The sequence below is a fragment of the Anopheles nili genome, chromosome 2, assembly GCF_943737925.1.
Source record: "Anopheles nili chromosome 2, idAnoNiliSN_F5_01, whole genome shotgun sequence".
Lineage (NCBI taxonomy): Eukaryota > Metazoa > Arthropoda > Insecta > Diptera > Culicidae > Anopheles > Anopheles nili.
In genome coordinates this window covers 59,083,568-59,103,225 of record NC_071291.1, presented here as the reverse complement: position 1 = coordinate 59,103,225, position 19,658 = coordinate 59,083,568, and the positions used below count along the sequence as shown (strand labels likewise).

The following is a 19,658-nucleotide window of genomic DNA, read 5'->3' as shown; positions in this document are numbered from 1 at the left end:
AATGAGGGTTAAATGGAGCGGATAATCTATGCGGCAGTTCGCCTTCGGGTGGGTCCGCCGGGGGGGGGGGGGGTCTTTCAAAAGTCGCATGCCTTTGAATTTGATGTGCAAGGAATTAGTGCCCCAGCCTCGGTTCGGTCGACCAAACCGTGGTTCTGGGTGGCCCAAACTACCCGGCACGGTTTGGCGTGGCTTTTCAGGCTCGGTCGGTCAGCGCGTGCGGTGACGATGGTGGTGGATGAAAAGATTTTCCTAAGAAAATGTTTCACCCACTCACCCCCTCGTGAGATGCCTGGGGGAGGGGAGGGGAAGGTGCTATGAAGGTGGACGGGAGGGATGCAGCATATTTGCAAGTTTTATGCTAAGCTTATGCTTGGGGAGAATTTCACCACGAATATGTCTATGAGTGGATGTTTCTTAGCTACGCGCTTCTCGGGAAAGTTCACGGCTTGTGCTTGGAAAATTATCACACACACACACACACACACACGTTGGAAGGAGACCGGAAGGTGGTTGTAGGACCAACATATGAGCCAAGCCCGTTGCAGAAACGCGCGCTATTCTTTAGAGCGTAGAATGAAGAGAGGCAACAAAAGAAAAAAAAAACGAAACATAATACACCACCCACCCACCCACCCACCCACCCACACACACACACAAACCGGTGGCGCGCAAGTTTGCAAAACGACTGATAACAACGGCAACCAAATGGAGGAAAAACGCCATAACATTAGCATATACTGGAGCTTTTATGCTTCATTCCTAATCCCCGTGACATTTAAACTTTACTTTCGCCCTGGGTTCGCCTGGGCTCTCTCGCTCTCGCACTCTGTCGGCCATTTTCCGAGCGAAATCGTTACGGTTCCAGCGTTCACGCCATCGTTACTGAAGCCCGGCTCGTTACGTCCGCAGCATTTCTATAAGGTTTCGTGCGCGCAATGGACGGCACATATTTTGGCATAGTTTTGACCGAACGGCCTGGGAACGGGAAGCTGATCGCGCCTCGCGTCCGTTGGTGAGCTGACGGCGTAAAATGGCGACGCGTGGCGTTCCCTAATGTGTTGCGGGAAAGTCGTCGAACAAAAAAAAAAAAAAAGAAGCGAAAAACATCTGGAAAGCCGCGTCGCGTAGGAGCTGAGGTCGTTGAGTGTGCTGATTTCATGTTGAGAAGAGGCTTCCTTTTTTTATTCTACCGCCCATTCCTTGACACAAGCGAATCTCGGGAACATCATCGCGTTCGGTGCCCTTTCGGTCGGTGTTGCGACCTGAAACCCGCGCTGAAATGCGGACCTGGTGCGATCAAAAACAAACGACGATGCCGCCAAGCCCGAAACTAGCCTAGGTGGGGTTGTTTTGTCGTTCGGCGAGTTCGGCTATTACCGCCCTGGGTATCGCTCGTTATGGTTGTGTTTCTGCCGTTTTGCGTGTTTGCCTCATATGGTGCTGGCGTGCGTTGGCGCTTTTTCTACCGTTGTAAACGTGACGCAAAGAAGCTTGCGCTAGGCTGTGTGGCTTTTTCGGGAGAAGCATGGTATAATTTTGTACCACTCACAGGCATCGTTTACGCACGACGGGTGAAAAAGAAAATCTCTCGCACGAATTTATTCGACCCGTGGCATCAAAAACAAAAAAAAAACAACAGCGACTTCTGTGTGCTGCCCGTGCGTTATTGATTGAATGAATAAAAATCCACTTCGGGGCGGTTTGAAACATATTTCCCAGAAAGGCGTGCAGCATCATGGAGCCATGCGAACGATAAACGGCGACATTCGTTTTTAAAACATGCACCGAACATGTTGCATAAAACATAAGCGTCCTTTCTTGTGTATGTGGGTGTGTGTGTGTGTTTATGCACAATAATAATAATAGCAAAAAAGCTTAAATAAAAAAGGTCATCGAATCAATAAGCACAGTATGCGATAATGTGCAGCATCCTGCATCCGCAAAATGTACGATGCAAATTTATTTCCATCCGCATTTACAAACGACACGCTTGGTAGCAAATGCGACGTTATTGTTAAGCTTAAAATATGCTCCCCAAGCTGGATCCTGGTCGCGTGCTACTCGTGCGCCATTTTGCTTAGATTCAATTTTTCATAAGCAATTTTTATTGCAGCTACTTTATCACAGCAGAGCCGTTTTTTTGTTGTTGGCCCATGTTGCTCTCCTTCATCTACTTGCTTTCTAAGATTACCGTACAAATGGCGAATGGCCTCTGGTGATGGCCGGGAAGAGCAGCCTTGGGTCGGGTTGGGGTGGCACACGAACTACAATTTGTCGCTCTTTCCCGGTGTGTGTGTGTGTGTGTGTGTGTGTGCGGATGGCCGAAACAATGAGGACATTTGAAATGATTCCCTCCTTCCTGCGCGTATAAGGGGCCACTCGAACATTAGTTTTTGCAGCAAAGAAAAAAAAGGGAGCAAACTTAGAAGGGAACTCGGAGAGCGCAAAAAAAAAATGCACCCATCGCCGACACAAAACGTCTCCATCATTCCGTTCATTTCAATTTGAAACCATTTGTCTGCGTTAGGAGTGCGAGAGTGTATGGGGGAGCCCGTGCTGGAGCTTGGCCTTTTTTTCTTTCGTTGCTTCTGAATTTAACGTCTTGAGCTCTTTCCTTTTTTTCCTTCGCGAGCGACATTTTTAACGTTTTGTTTGCATTCGGTGTGCCCAGCAGGAAAATGTGTTTCTTTGCTTTGCTTTCCGGCGGCACGGTGGTCTTGGCCAATGGCGTCATATCGTGTGTTTTTTTCTTTGTGTGTGTATCCTTCTTGCTTTCGAGCGAAGAATGGAAAAGCGAACGACGGTTATTCTGGGGCACCTACCGGACGGCGAAACAACGGTTGAAATTTTAAAGAGGCCGAACCATTCCAGGAGATCGTTAGAAAAATATTCCTTCTCCACGAACGACTACCGGAATGCAATTCGGTGAAAGGGAGAGACATAAAAAAACCAACAACGCCGGGCTCTTGTTTCGTTTGCTTCCGAGAACTGCCAAATGGACAATACGTCCTCGAGCGGGCTGAAAGCATGGAGAATAAAATAATTTGCCATGCTGCGGGCGCTTTTCTGTGGGGGGGATTATGTACCAAAAAAACACGAATGGATTTCAGCGAAAATGAAACCAAACAACAAAAAAAAACACTATGAAAGGAAATGGTATCAACCTGACAGCCTGCGCGAGAGAGGATAATCGTTAACAAGATTGAGCAAAGAACACTCCGGCTGTTCATCGCGCGGAGGTGGATGTTTTTTTTTCTTCTTCATCTGCTGCCCGGTGCGTTGTCGAGAGCAAGCACTGCAATGCAATGGTCACTACATGATGGACATTTTATGCGTTTGCAGCAGGCCATGAGAAAGCTCACAAAGCTCAGTGCAACTCTTGACAACCTGGTGCAAAAAAAATGAAAGCTTTGTTATGATATTTTCCGGACGTGGGAAGAAAAAGCAAAAAAAAACGTGACACCAAAAGTGAGAAAAAATTCGCTGGACTATACTATTTTTAACGGTTTTTGCTCGAACTCAACGAAACGTGCACCGTAACTTCACAGAATCGCTTGCAAATGTCAGAAATTTTTCCCTGACCTCGTCAGCAACGATCGAAAAATGAGTGGCCCGAAACTGTCCGCTCGAAAGAAGCCGTGGAAGATAACTTGTTTTATGCACGCCGGGGTTTCTGGAAAAATCGCTCTTTCGTGACTGGCAGAAGCGTTATGTAGTTGCGCTGAAAGTTTGAAATACTCCACACAAATCCACGAACGATGTCGATCGTTGACGGTTTTAACTGCTACGGGTGAATTTTGTGACCCTGCGTTTTGGGAAACTTTTTTTTTGCAATTTACAACAAAGCGGGAAACATTCAAACCGATTACCGAATGGTGTCAATAACAGAATAAAGGGACTGAAGGATAGACAAGTTTGGAGCAATTTTGAGCTCAACTGTTGAGCAAATAAAGGGAAATAATACTTTGATCAAATCTAAATACGTTTTGGTTATAGAGAAGTTTCTTATATACATTTTGCATGATTTTGACTGGTATTCTGAACTTAAATTATTGAACAATTTTCAAAAATTCTGACAATTTGTGCCTTCCAGATACGTTCAATTTCCTTCCACATTTTCCAAGAGCCAAAACATAGATCGCTAAAACGACAATTTATGCATACGCCTGTTATCCCCATTAACGCACCTTGACATCTATACGTTCTACGAATAACGCACCTACAGAACAAAATGGAGGGTGGAATTTTATGCTCCCAATTACTTCATCGACCATCCGGCCACTTTTGCGGTCCTCTTTTTCACACGCATCCACCGTATCGCCTTCCAACGAATTTATCCCGCAAAGCACAACCCTCAACTATTCGCGCACACTCAAAACATTACTCTTCCTGGCAAACCTTCGGCAACACGACCCGTTAGATGGGGATTTTCCGTCCGGGGGTAAATTATGCAAATGATTTGGAATCGATTCAGGCATTCATAACCGAGCGTCCCCATCATTTCGGTCGAATAATCGCACGCCAGCATCGCGAACACACCAAACGATGACGATGCGTGCGAAAGACGTCACCCTCGGCCTAATGACGATGGTTCTGGATTTTGCAAAACGCTTGCAAACTCGGTGGAAGATAACTCCACAAGGCCCTCCCCCATGAAGGTTGGCCGATTCCACCGACACGATCGATTCATTATTCATGCTCCTGCCCCGTGCATTAGAATTCGTCTTCATCAGCACTTCAACGTACAGCAGACGCTTGCGTTCGGGCAATGATCAGCAGTTACTTGGCCGTGAGGGCAGACAGCGCCCGTGCCGGATGCCGGTCGGTCGAGCCAAAGGTAGTGCCATCAGAACAAGGCAAAGATTGCGGCTATCATTACTTCCGGAGCGTGCATCTGCATGCGGCACGAGATTCCAAGCGTACCGCCTGGTCCCGTACGGTAGCCGGAATTCTTCCGATTGGCCGACGCCGAGACGCCGAGGTCCTTAACGCCGGTGTCGGTATGTTGCCTGCGTAATGAAGATAAGCATTCGATCCATTACAAGGCCTGTTGTGGAGGGCGAATGCACACGTCCGCACGCACGCGGATGCATTCCGAAATAGGCAACTAATTAGTGGTGGCCAGTGGTGTGCAGCGCTTCGGCTAATTTGGCTGGGTTTAAGGGGCCAATTTTGCATCATGCCACACCGGGTGGGGGTCCGAACCCGAGTGGGATAAATGTTGGGGCAATTGCGCTTTGGGGGAGGCTTAAGCGTGCTGATTTATGAGCTTTTATCCGCAATTGGGCGAACGATGGTGTGGTGCGAACGATGTGACCCAGGTCGAATATTAGCGTGCGTTCGGTGTTGGTTTCACGCACGTGAAAGGGTTCCGCGAGTGACTCGGGGCACCCTACGGTGGAACAAAGGCAATGGGATTTGTAAAATGGACGGTGGTTGGGAAGAAAAATAGATTCTGCTCCGTAGCGGGCGAATGGGTTTGCATCATTCACGAGATGATTTATTGCTTTTTTGTGTGGTTTTTGTTGTTAAATTGTGATGTTTCTTAAAGTAAGAATAATGCTGCGCAGGTATCCTTTTTGGGTAGGTAACATTTTGATAGCATTAAGAAAGTATTCACAAAACTTTAAATATTGTATTTTTTTAAATCAACTACAACTGAATGCTTTTTAACGCCATAAACCCTATGTATGGGGCGATTTTAAATGAATTTAAAGAAACACTTTTGACTGCACAAAAAGATGTTTTTTTTCCTGATTTTTAATGAGAAAATTCAACTCATTTTTGTACCTTAAATGTATCGAACGAGCTGTTTTAATAATTACAATTTTATATTATGCAGCTTCCATCATTCAGTGCAAAATTAGTTAAAACCGTATCTCGTAATGACGTCTTTGATAATGTATGTGGAAGATAGTCTGTTAGATGTACGATAAGTTTGATCACATGTAAATATTCATTTCACAGAAGAAAACCACCAATATGACTAGAAAATCATTGAATAAATGATTTAATATATTGTCGATTTATACTTGAGCAATGTTCATTCGTATAAGTTTATTTTGAGAGGATTACATTTCAAAATTTTCAAACTATCTTAAAATGTAGAATCTGAGCTTTTGTGTTGGTTGGTAGAGATTTAAAAAGAGTATTGAGTTGTTGAAACGCACAATCATATAGCTAGTAGAAATATATTTAAAAATTCAATTATTTTATCATTTTATCGTGGCTTTACGAACAGGTACATGAACCAAATTTCAATTAAACAATGGTTTTTCTCGCCATGCCATTTTGCGATGATAATTCCTTATCCATTTCCATATGATGCCTTAAGGATTACATCTAAACGTCCGCATGTTACGACCACCGAAAGCAGTACCCTGCACTGAAAGCTGCCATTCTTCTTCACTATTTTATAGAGCCATTGCAATGATAGATATTGGCCCAATAAAAGCACTCTCACATCGCAGCAGGCGCTGCCAACAAAGCAAACAGCGCCCAGGGCTACGAGTGTGCATTGTTTAAACTTTCCACACTCCATCATTAAAAGCACCCCCAAAAGAGGACCTCCGTCCCCGGGGATGAAACCCAAGGACCCGGAATTACCTCGATTATTGTTTTCGGACGGAAAATCTCAACCCATCCGATGGGTTCTTCCGTGCGAACGGTTCAGGACCGAGGGTGACACAAGCCGGAAGCGCTCCCACGGGAAAGGGTGAACAACTTTCATGACTTTAAAACCGCTGACCAGTAAGGATGCAGTAAATTATCGAGTCCCGTACCCTTTTTCCGGTGCCCTTCCGGGGGTGAGTTTTCCTGAGGCACTTTTTTTTGTGTTTCTCTCGCTTCCAACAACCATCCCCCATCTCGGGGGGGTGTTGAAGCGTGTCGAGTGGCTCTTTTTGTGGAAACAGGATGCCCTTGCAGAAACCACCTTCAAATGGCCACCATCCCGGACCGGGTGAAGGCATCTTCACCGCCCCCCAGGGGTGGATCCGGTCGGCTGGAACCGTGGAATGTACATACGTTGCATTGGTTGTTCATAATTTCCGTATTTTCACGCCCCCACCCAACGGTGGGTTGAGTGGGTGGGGGCCAGAAAAAGGCCACCACCGCACGCAGCGTTCGCTTGCCGTGAGTACACAAATTTGCCCACCCGAAAGGACAACCCGACGATAAACCGGAAAACCACGGTGACCGGACGCCGTCGGGTGCGGTTTTTGGCACGGAGAAAATAATGTTTATCCACAGCAGGGTCGCGGCGTGTAGGCGCACGAGGCACGTACCACCCAAAACGATGGGGAAAAAGCCTGGATGTGGGAATTCGGGACTACATTTCAGTACTTAAAAACAATTGCCCTCCCAATAAAAAGCCTTGTTTTATTTTCCCGCCGGGAGAGCTTGGCAGCTCTTTTTCCGAGTCCCTCCCCCAGGTTCGTGAAAGTGCTCTTTGTCTGAGGTCCTTGCAACGTGCGCGTGTCCTTGCAAGCAAAACCCGTTCGCGTGTGGACTATCTCCCCGGGTGGCTTTTCATTTGGTTAGGACGGGCGCTGCGTCTAATTTTGTTCTTCACGCCGAGAACCGGTAGCCACTTGGCTTTGCCACCGTTCACCGGAACTGGCACACATACACACGCATACACTCGCAGCTGGTGTGTTTCTTGAGGGTGGATGGGATGGTAAAGGATTCGCACGGAAAAGGCACATCGTGAAAGGATGGTCAAAATGGACACCACTCTCGGTTGACGTGGGTGTGGAACAATGTGGAGTTGTTGAAGGTTCATTGTACCCGGGAACTGAGGCTGAGCCAACGATGTATTGGTGAACGATTGAAGTAGGCTTACACCACCGGTTGCCAAGGAAACGCAGGCAATTGTGTTTGCAGACGCATTTTTAAATTATTTCAGCAATCAAACAATGGTTAGGAATCAAGAAAATAAATCAATCTTAGCAAATAAAAGCATTATTTAACATATGCAGTGCTCACCCCGGGTTCGTCAATGTAACTCAACTGATTCAATATACGGCGAATAAAATCGCCGCCATCTTGCGTGACGTACAAAAAGATGTCGCCATGAACAAAGAACAAAGCAGGCCACGAGCCTCTATGTGGCAAGGCTTTGTGTTGAATGTGTGCGATCGTTGACACGGCTTTTGACAAATTTGCAGGCCACCGAAGCGCGGAAATCAGATACCCTCACCAGGATTGAATTCCTGCCTCTGCTCGTTCGACGGACACGGACCCGTTACGCGCGAGATCCTGCGCCCTAGCAAACGCTTTACGAGCTGCCGTATCGCAACGCGTCACCGAACGGATGCGTACGTTTAATGGGTAACGACGTGTTTATCAAGTCTAGGCGGCGTGAATTCGGGTAAGTGAAACGTGCCCAAACACATCCGCTTGTGTTCCACCCTAACGCCACAAGGACATCCCACCACCAACCGGAAGCTGGTGGACGAAAAGTGAAAAAAAAAGCGTCATGATTTATGGCGGCACCGTGCAGTGCGTTCGTCGACCGGCTGGCCAACCGCCGAGGGCCACTGTAATGGGTGGAAAAGGGCCTGGCCATAAAAAAAAACCCAGCGAGGCGCCTCCATGAAACACAGCAGCACTGAGCAAGCGAGCAGACAATATGGGCGAAGGAGGCACCATTTCAAGACGGTCCTTCTTCGCGTTGAAGCGTCACCGTGATTAATGCGCGAGTTTAGGTTCCACGGTAAGTGGATTCCAGCGCCTTCTGGGACGGTCGGGCTAACAAGCGGTGCTCGATTGGTTTTAGCGCTCGCGTCACTGGTGTCGTTTGAAGGTTGAAGTTCCGCTGACCAAACGAGCGCATCTGCGTTGTAGACATGGCTTATGAAAGGTGGCAAATTACCTCTCTCGAGCAGGCAACCGGGCTGGAGTGAGTTTTTCCGACCGTCTCGTGGAGTCAGCCACCCGAGGAGAAAAACACTCGAGTACCGGCGGGCTCGGGTTACTCGACGAGGTTCTCATTAGCAGACACCGGTGTAATTGCGATGCAGAACCTTGTGTGCAGGGTGTGTACGCAAAAAAAAAAAAACGCGCACATTTTCGAGTGCTCTCCGGCGTGTGGAAAGTCGCACCGGAAAGTGGCGAAAAATTACCATTCGAACGGCTGCTGGCTTTCTTCTGCTTCTTGCTTTTGTTGTTTACGCGCGGTAAATGAAAACTTTATGATGTCTCGGTCTGCATCGTAGTCGGCGGGGATGTGTGGTTCGTTAGCTTGACAGTGCGAACGATTAGTTCTGAGTGTGTTGAACTCATGTACAATAGCGAGGCGTATTGTAACACAAAGTGTCTGCAGAAGGATTTCATCGCAATGTTTTCTGTACATCGCTTTTAACCTATTATTTACCATAAGCTTGACACTTGTATGAGTTGCAGTTTGTTTTGATATCATTTTGATTTAGTTCTGTTTAATATTTCTAGCATTGATGATTAAAATAATTTAAACTTTAGTGGTTTATATGGCTAAGGTACTTAAGTTTTTACAACTTTATAAAACCAATCATGTAAATTGTTCAACGGTTGCATTAAAGTAACTTTTTAAGAGAATGAATTGGCCTCAATGTACTCATCTTTAACTTAGGCGACACACAAATTTATTGCTTTCAAATAGATCCGATTACTCAACTCGTTCTTTCAACGTGTAAATGATAAACAACCGTGAACGAAGCACGTATGTTACATCCCTCCAATAATTCGTCCTGTTTTTGTGATATTTGGTGTCATTTTCAGATGGAAAAGCAACGCAACAAACTCCCTCTCCAAAACGCTAGCTCTACCAAACAATGCCATGGCTCAAAACAATATTTAAAAGCACGTAAACCCATAACAAAAAGAAAGACGCCTTTTGATTGAATGTGAGAGGGTTTCTATGGCAAAGTGTCAAAAAAAAAAGAAAAGAAAAGCAAAAAGACTGCACCATATTACATCTCGCGTCAGGCACCTGAAGCGTCTGTCAGTTTTAGAAGGAATCACACGAACCGCATGAAGAAAATGAACCACATTCCTGGAACAGCGCCACCGCTCGGTAGATTACGACGTTCGCCACGTTCGCGCGGTCACAAAATGCTGCGGGCCACAAACCAACCCTACCAAACCGAGAGAAAAGCCAGCAGATGCCAAGAGGATCGGATCCACCGAAACGGATCCCATTCGCCCCCGGGGATCATCGTTGCATCGCATCGCTTTTTAATCTCCGCCAGCCTTCCCACCACATTTGGCGTCAAAGGGCGAAAACAAAAATCAATCCTTTCGTCTGCGAAATCCATCAACCCGAGGCCGGAGTTCCCCTTGGGCGGTGCTTCCGTCGTTGGTGGTAAAAAAAGAAAATCCTCACACGCAACAAAACCACGGGTGTGGGTGTGACGATATCAACATCTCTCCCGGGAGGGGGGTGTTCCTGTCCGGAGGGGGTGATAATGGGCACGTGAGCCACCCCTCCACCCCCACCCATCGCACAGCAACCCCCGTCGGGTGCTTTTTATCCAATCCTGCGGTTTTCGGTTGAAGTGTTTACAGTTCGTCTCAAGAGGTGACGTGCTCGTGTGTGTGCTTTGTTTTGATTCATTTTTTTTTAGTTTCCTTTTTTTTTGTGTCGCAGTCAATCCCCCCCCCCGCCCAGCGTTGATGACACACTCCCTTTTCTCTGCTTTTCGGCGTGCATCTTCATCCTTCGTCCCAAAACGCAACCGAGCGCAAGCATCTTCAAGAGCGCCATCTAGCGGCGAGTCGTAAAACCACAGTAACACCCGTAAACCGTGCACCGCAGAGCATGACCGCGGACAGATGGCACGCGTGCGCCGTTATCGTGGTCGCTTCCTTCACAACCCTCCCCCCCCTCCCACTCCCACCCCATCCCCCTTCGTTACACCCACCGCCCCGTTGTGTCGCCACCGACGAGCTAATGTGAAAAGTTTCCCGCTACGGGAAAAGATCCCGCGCGTACCAAAGCCGGCGGAATCGAGGCAAAGGAACTAAGACCAGCCACCCCCCCCCCCTACAAATCTCCCCCTCCCTCCCTCCCCAGAGAGTGCATACCGTGGGTGGGTGGGAAATAATACACTCATTTCGTCCGTGCAAACAACCATGTAAACATGGAGACAAAAGGACCCACCGTTTGTTTGAACCTCTCGGGCTCTCGGAAACTCTTTCATAGACCGGTACCACCCGGAAGCGCACGTGAGGAGTGAGGGGGTGTATGTGCGTGGGTGTGTGGGTGTGTGTGTGTGTGTCGGGCGACTGGAGTCTGGAGTGTGACGTTTTCGAAAAAGGGATACACTTTCTGCTGAAGTATCAAGTTTCGCTCGGGTTGGGAGCGTGGGAGAGGTTCATGAGGAGGCGGGGGTGACGCTGCGTGTAAAACTAATGCCCCTCTCATGCGTCCACCCACACACCCCCACGTTCCGCACGGATGCACTTCACCGGGAGTCGGGAAAAATCTCTCCATATCTTTTGAGGGTTAGACACATGCAGGCGCATTTTTGTGTGTGTGTGTGTGTGTCTCTCTTCTGCCGCAATTACTTGCCCTCTGAGCTTCCCACAGTCCCTCCCCCCCTCTTCACCATCCTTAAAGTCACGTATCCATCCTCCCTCCCTTAATCCCACCCCTTAAACGAGTAACGGGTGCAACGAATTTCCACCAGAAGTTCTCCAGCTCGGGTTAGACCTCGAGACCCACCGGCGCGTCAATGGGACGCGGGAGTCGACATGAAATTTTTAATGACACGGACGCGAACCACTCCGGGCACCCCGGGTGCACCCGGGGGCAGGTCCTTTTGCCCCCTCCGGAACGTCACCGAAACCGGTATCTGATTTCCCAGCCACCCACCGGGGAGGGTGAATGAATTTTTGAAGAGTCCGCCGCGCACTCGAACCAACAGCTCGAGCCCGGCGTCACACTTCGCGCAATGGGATACAATTGTCGCACGGGGGGCTGGGGGAGGGAGGTGGGTGGTGGACGTGGGAGGATTGAGGGAGTCCTGAAAGCGACCGGGCTGGAATAAAAGGGATCGGAGCTTAATTACAATAATTGCGCGTCTGGAACTCGGCTCTGGAGGTCGCTTCGTCACGCCAGGACTTCAGGACTCCTTTCGCTCGCAGCTGACCAGGGGCACTGGGTGCTTGAGATGCTCTCTTTCCTCGGCCACCCATCCACCCCCCCCCACCACCCCCATAACCAGCTGTCAAAGTGAGATCAGCATTGGGTGATGGGTGAGTTGTGAATTTAAACCCCGTGCATCATTTATGGGATGCACCGACCGAACGGTTCCTTTTTTTGTTTTTTTTTTTGCAAAGACGCTCTCCTGAAAGCGTGCCGCGTCGATGGGTTTTGTCTGCCGTTTGCGTGGTGGGTGTTAGCTTTTTTTTTTCTTGTTCGCTTTTCCTCTTCCTCCGAGCTGTGGGGGTGCTTTATTTATTAGAATGCCGGTTCGGGAGCGCGCCGACGCTGGTGACGATGATTTATGCTTCCACCGCCAACGGTAGCGTGGGTGGGGACTGGTTTTTGTTGTCTTTTCTTTCAACAGCACCACCATGCGAATATGCGCACCGGGGCCCCGGGGGGTTATTGACATGTCGGACGGTTGCGACCTGTGCTTGACACTCCGATCGGTAATGGTGGTGTCAAGTGTGCACTGGAGAGAGACGCGCCCGGTCGCCGAGCTTTTGGAATGCAAATAGTGCAGCCGCGACAGGTTGCCGTGGTGTGCAACAGTGCAAAGACCGGTGACGGTTTTTTTTTCTTTTTTTTTTGTTGCTACCACCCAGTCTCCTTCATCGTGGTGAGAAAGGAGGAGGTTTGTTTCGTTGGGGGTTTTTGTGTATTTGATCCCGGGTTTTGGTGAAAGACGAAAGCTGCTCAAGCGACTCGGTGGATCGAGTTTTTAATTAGTGGTACAATGTTTCGTGCCAACCATTGGGAAGTCGGTGGTAACGGACATGAATAGGACAGTTGAAATCTCATTTGAAGAACTGAATCATGTATTTCTAAGCGATACATTGCTCAACCGGGAGTGGGTTGATGCAGAGAAAGGTAGCAATGGAGAGCGTTTCATAGGGGAAAATAAATTAACAACAAAAAATGGGGTGACGGCAAATTTTCCAAAAGGCCATGTCACCCCACTTTTTGGGTGATGGCCAAGACGCTTGATTTTTGAATATTTAGAACAGCGATTGTTCCCAAATATCAGATTTATGGCCACACAGAAATACAAATAAACGTAAGGAAAGCCAAAAATATCAACCAATAAGCAACAATAGCAAAGGAAACCCTTTAGTACACTGTTCGATATCACAGTTATCTGATCGAAGCACAATCAGAGCAGGAATTTCATCAATCTAAGGTAGAAGGAGCTTTTGGAGATTTTCTCTGGCCTGAAGTGAATAAAAGTGAGCATCGTGGCATCATCAATGTGCCACTGCACAACCAACTCGAGCAACTGAAACTGACCAGAAGCATCTCATTCATTAATGCTATTTATTATTAGTAGATCTTCCAGCTCGAGAGACCTACACGACTGTTCAAGTAAAGCACGCATAACATGATAAAGCTTAGCGAACATGACGCATGGTGGGTACGTCGATGCATTTTGAAACTAAACATTGATTGGTTAAAGTGATTGAATGATATGAGTTTTAAAAGAAAATTCAACAACCAATTTAAGAGATTAGGATGTATGGTTAAGAAGCGAGTACACCATGAATATGCTCCTACAAAATTAAGCATTAGGGAGCTACCGACTACGTAATAAATCTAATTTAGGCCACTGAATATAGCTTTTCTAACGAAGAATTTAGTTTATTGTATTCGCAGAAGAAATCAACAAACGTGCCTTTGCTCAGGAAATCTCACACACATACTTTTCCTGGCAGCGTTCGAGCAAGAAAATCAAGACAAAACTCCCGCCTCATCGAAGTGAAGCGTGCACTAGAAATAATCCAATTTTCACTTGCATGTGGGAGGAGGCGAACGAAGAAAAAAAAACATCAAATGAACTGAAAAAGGACTCCCACCCGACTGGGCGTCCCTTTGTGCCATCGCATCCGATGAAAACTGTCGAAGAACCAACATTCCACAAACGGGGTATACTTTTTCTCTCTCTCTCTCTCTCCCTTCACAAGCACACAAACAAAAAAGAAGCACACATACAGGAAATGAAGTACCACACAGTGCAACCAGCCGGCATCGTTGCGCAGTTGTGCTTTTGTGTGGCCGCGTTCCCCGCGTCTAGGTTCATATTAATTTTCCTACCCCAATGTTCGAGTTGTCGCTTCGGCACTTGCTAATGAGCACCAGCTGGCCGCAAGCGCTGGCACGCCGAAAGTTATTCGGTGTCACGCAAGAACGCGCCCACGCCAGGAAGCTTTTTACAGCGCAGCAAAAGACGAAGAGAAAAAAAACCGGTTGCATTAAAAAACGAAAAAAAAACGGTGGTTTTCCACCGCCGCAAACCGGACGATGGAAAACGCGTGCAGTGCTGGAGTGTGGAAAATTGTCCCCTTTGGTATTCTCGCTCGAACCCATTTTTTGGCCCCCGTGGACCGTGGACACACTTACCTATGACGGTCAGCTTGGCTTTGGCGCGGATGAGCGTGTGATGCATGTACGGTCCTACCTGGCACTGGTACTCGGCATCATCGTCGAGGGTGACGTTCACGATCCGCAGGTTGTAGATGCCCTGGCCACTATCACCGAGCACCGCGTACCTCGGGTAGCCCGGAATGCTCTGCGTGAATCCTGTCGAGAGAGAGAGAGAGAGAGAGAGATGACGTGGAAAATGACACCGAAAATGAGCAACGGTGCTTTTTTTTTGCTTCCTTCTCTCACTCTTTTTCTTGCTGCGTTATGGGGAAAGGATGAGTCCTGTTTTTTTCGCTTGTTAAAGAGGCGTTCCTTTTTGTAGTCATTTTCTCGCGCCCTGTTTCGGTGCGCAGCATTTCACGCAATATGTCACGATGGGAGGAATTGTTTTTTTTCCTTCTCTCTCTCTCTCTTCTGCACGCAAAAGTCTGCTCGTGAAGCTACGCATTGACCTGTGATTATGATTTCCGGTTGCAAGCGAGACGACTGCGAAACCATTACGGTGGTTTCATTAAAAGCTCGCGCGAGCGCCCAGGAACGATGGGAAATGGAAAATTTCATGAAATTATGACTTACCCAGCGCAAACCCATCCTTGGTCCACTGCACCGAACCAGCTGCGTTGTGAATTTCGCATCCCAACAGCGCCTCGGAGCCCTCCGGAACGATCAAATCCACTGGCGTGTGTCGAAATTTTTGCTGTGCCAACGTCATCGAGCAGTACACGGCCAACGGAAGCACTGGAAAGAGCGAAACGGAACGGAAACCAAGCGACTGGTTAGTTTTGGTGGAACCATGCATCCCATGATCATGACCGGCTGCCGACCAACGGGCTGCTGGCTGGTGGCCATAATTAGAAGATTCTTTCGTGCTCCAGAACTCCGGCACGGTTCAGTGTTTGGTCCGAAGTGCTGCGAAATACGGCAGCACGCCATCGTAATTGAATGACACCAGGCAGAGCACAGTTGGGCAGCATTGTTGAGCCCAGCACGGGAACATTTGATGTATCCGTGCCTCGTGCTTCGGAAACGGGTCTTTTTACCAGTGGGTGGGTGTGTGTGTGTAATTGAATTACAATTACGCCGCTGTCTCGTAAGCAAAATGGAAGGGAAAAAGCGTTATGACACACTGCAATCAGTGCCGGTAACTTCAAGGGACGCCACCTTGTCAGCTTTGGTGAAGCTGGTATAAATGAGAGTATTATCAGCTTTCTGATGGTGCTTCAGTGGACGCAATTAGTGCTGTACGGGACGGGATGAGTATAGGGCAATCGTTTATAGGGTTGGTATTACTTTAAATGGCATTGCGGATCGTCAGAGGAAGCTCGGAATGGATTGCAAAATGATGAGGGATGGTTTGTAATGGATTTTTAGATTTATATTTTGAAAGATTCGTATTGATACTATGGGATATAAGGCATATAAAATGGCTTGAAAGAGCATCCTTAAATTTTCTGCCAAAAAAACCTCTTTTACACCATTAAATCAAGCTTTTCCAAGGCACGAAATGTGGCTCAGAAAAATGTTATATTTAAAGCTTTTTGCCTAAAAAAAGCTCCATTTACAATGCGTATTTTGTGAGCAAAATATCTCTTATATACTGTACAAGATACAACAACGCTCAACAGTTATAAATGCATAATAATGAGATTGTCAGTCTGGCATTCTTTTTATGCTTTTCTGTATCGTCATTCCTTTTTTTTCCTTTCCTTAGCTAACTTTACTCTATTTGCAGCTTCATTAACTCGCGAAAACTAAACAGTGTGCAAATAGATTCGCTCAAAACAACGGTGCTCCAACGGTGGCGTTATGTGTTTTTTTTTTCCAGTGCCTTCATCCACTTGCAATGCATAATTGCATAATTATTCCCTCGTTGGAAATCACTTTCGTATGCAAGGCGAGCAAAAAAAAAACACACCCACCCACCACGTGATAGTCAGCCTTTTTGCAGGCAATAATCACACGTACAGGAGTGCGCCTTTTTTTTGTGTGTGTTTCTGCAAAAACATCCTGCTTAAACTACCGCTTCCGTGGGTTTTTTTTTCTCTCCAAAAGCTTGCCCGCGCGAGGCAAGCGATGTAAATAGTCCTTATGAGAAAGAAAAACGGAGCTTTCTCTCAACATTTTCATCGCTCTCTCGCTCACTCTCTGCTTCAGGCACACGTTCATACATAATAGAGAGGTTGAATCATCCCGGATGTAAACTACGGTCCTGACACGTTCAACTGCAAAACTGTTCAAAAGTGCTACCGGCGTGCTGGTGCTGGCCCGGGCAGCAGGGCCAGCAAAAGTTAAAATTGAATTCAAACTTTTCAGTTTGCAGGAGTCGCAACGAAAGAAGAAGAAAAAAAAAAACCATCCCACCATCCAGCGCAGAGAAAAGCGAGCCAGGTGGAAAACACCCAGTAGAAAAGAAAAACCGGGGCACAAAAAAAAAAAAAAGGTGGGAATAACAACCTGTCAGGAAACCCGGCGGGAAACCGTCTGGGAAGGTGCATGACCGTGGGCTAGCTGGCTTCAGTTTTGCCCGCCATCACCGGTTCGGGCGGACAGTCAACAATTAGGAAATGCCGTTAGAGTGGCCGCTCCCCGAAGGGTCTCCCCAAGTGGGGGTTATGAGCGAGGTAATGGAAATTGTGGACACACAAAGCGACAAATAAAGGGGCATCCTGCTGCATGGTTGCGATAAGGCGAATGCGCAATGGAAGCACTGGACGCCGTTGTGTCCGAACACCGCACGGCTGACCAGATAACGAGGTGCTAAAGCACAACGAATCAAAGTAGTTTAAAGGGGGTTTAATTCAATGCTGGAGTTGTAGTGTGGAAATTGATGCGTTTTAGAAGCGGAGTCTTAGTGCAAGGTTGGCCAGAAATGCATTACCTTCGTTTGCCGTCCGGTTGAACGAGATCGGGAGCAGGGTCAGCATCGTTAAATATAGCCTGTGCAGCTAAGTTGATGGAAAGGGAATACTTGGGAATGTTTACTAGCTGTTTCTAAACTAGCTAAGGGTTTTAGGATGAAGAGGGTACTTCCTAAAAAAAATGATTCGAAATAGAGTAAACTGTTGCTGTTATACATTCTGCTGCTAGCTCTCTGATTCGATGAAACATGATACATATATCTGGTAGTTTCGACTTTGGAAGCCTCTCGTTAACTAAGGCCGTTATGTTTCGTTCAGCTATTAATACAAAAATAACGACGAAACTTTTCAAGGCTTAAATCTGTTTCATATTTATTTAGCTTGTGATCATTTGAATGATCGTGACAACTGAGGATTTGATCGTTTTTCAGTCACCATGTAACTGTATTTGATGTGAACTTGTTAACTGCATACATTAAGATTTCAACGGTTTGTATAATGAATTCATCTTATAGACTAAAAGCTGCTTAAAAAATAAATAGTATTTATTTAAAATGTTAAAATAATCATATTCTTTTGTATTTGTTAAACGCAATGAATACACAGCAAGTATTTTTCATTTCCTCATATTTTAATCCTCATAGTATTTTAATAGAATAAATCAAAAGATTGTGGTATATTTGCGAAATTTCAAAGCCTTCAAATACCTTGAAGCAAACCAAAAATATCTCGGAAGAATATAAAGAAAAAAGCATATCCAAAAAGCGATGTATGATGAATAATGATGGAATGTATAATGGGTGAAAACATCTCCACATCCATACTAACTAACATGTTTGAAAGATATGCTAACTAAACTGTCGGTAATTTCCTGTTAGTTCAGCTGGAACCCGGCAGCGAATATAACCATTTTCCTCCTTGGCATTTCGAGCGCCTTGCGAGCACAGTGCACACCATCCACGTTCTGCTTGCGGAATACTTTTCTACATGCTCATTTGCATGCTTCCCATTCCGACTTTGAGCTGTATAAACACGAACGAGCGAAAGCCATGGTTTGCGAAGCCAACGAGCGATAAGACATTGTAGGAGATGTTTCCTTTCCACGGCTCGAGCCATGGACGTTCGGCGAACGTTTGTGCAGCTGCCAGCCGCTGCAAGTGGTGCTGAATCACCGACGTCTTAGACGGGCATCATAGGAAAGGATGCCCGGATTTTCCTGTGGCCCTTTTGCTCGGCCCGATTTGGAGCACGCTGACCGAGAGCAGCATCAGCTAATGATGCATAAAAACTGCTGCCGCTAAAGAATCCTTCTACACTTCTGACTTCTGACTGACGTGGCGTGGTGGTTCGAGACAGGATTCGGAAATCTCCCATCTGTAAGCACAGTGCTCGGCTGGGCAAAAAGGGGTTGAGAAATGTGCCATCAGGCGAACTAAAACCTCCCGAATGGACTGGCTTCCCAGTGGGAGTGGGAAGAAAGGATAACAGCAATTTCGTAAGACCGACGCAGTTCGGCATTCTATTATCTCGTCGTCTGTTATTCCTGCAACAATGCTGCAACATTGCCTTAATAATCAGTACCATAAATCTGAAAGCCTTTGTTAATGGAGAGGGGGAACTATCAAATTGCGCAACATGGATCATTGCGTTCATCATCATCGGTTATTTGTGCTGATTAAAAGCAGGTTTTGCAAAAAGTCAAGTACAACCAATTCGCTTTGATCATACGCATCAACTGTTCAACCTGCAAAGGCTCCGCTACACCACATCAAACCAATAAGGCCGCAGTTTGTTGAAAAGCTAAATTAAACAAGTAATTTAGCATGCGCGAACGATCCCGCACAAAGCGGTGGATGTCGAAATCCGCAACTGCAATTTCCCGCGCAGCTTCGCATGGAAAAGGCTTACCCAGAGCTATTCCCGGAAAGCCGAAGGTCACGCGCGTGATACGTGCAATAACACACCTGGAATGTTACGACGGCGCGCGTTTCTCCGAAAACATCGGGCATTTCCCGGAAAATTCATTTTCCTGCCGCGCTTCGAGACCGCCCGATGTTTGGATAAGTATCTTTGTTTTTTTTTTTTTTTGGTATTCCCAAATGGCTCGAATTCCTGAACCCATTCCCCATTAGATGGCCCCTTTGCGTCTGCATGCATGCATGCGTGTGTGTGTGTGCGAATTGCGCTCACAC

At 46.9% G+C, this 19,658-nt stretch overlaps 1 protein-coding gene across 1 annotated transcript in view; it reads right to left on the bottom strand.

Annotated features, from left to right (window-relative positions):
- Window positions 1–19,658, bottom strand: part of LOC128727050 (nephrin-like) — a 172,720-nt gene that overhangs the window by 59,353 nt on the left and 93,709 nt on the right. Inside the window, exons 3-4 of the mRNA XM_053820914.1 lie at window positions 15,185–15,346; window positions 14,585–14,764 (exon numbers count right to left, since the gene is read on the bottom strand). Of these exons, the coding sequence (XP_053676889.1) occupies window positions 14,585–14,764; window positions 15,185–15,346 (342 nt within the window). The remainder of the gene's footprint in view (window positions 1–14,584; window positions 14,765–15,184; window positions 15,347–19,658) is intronic.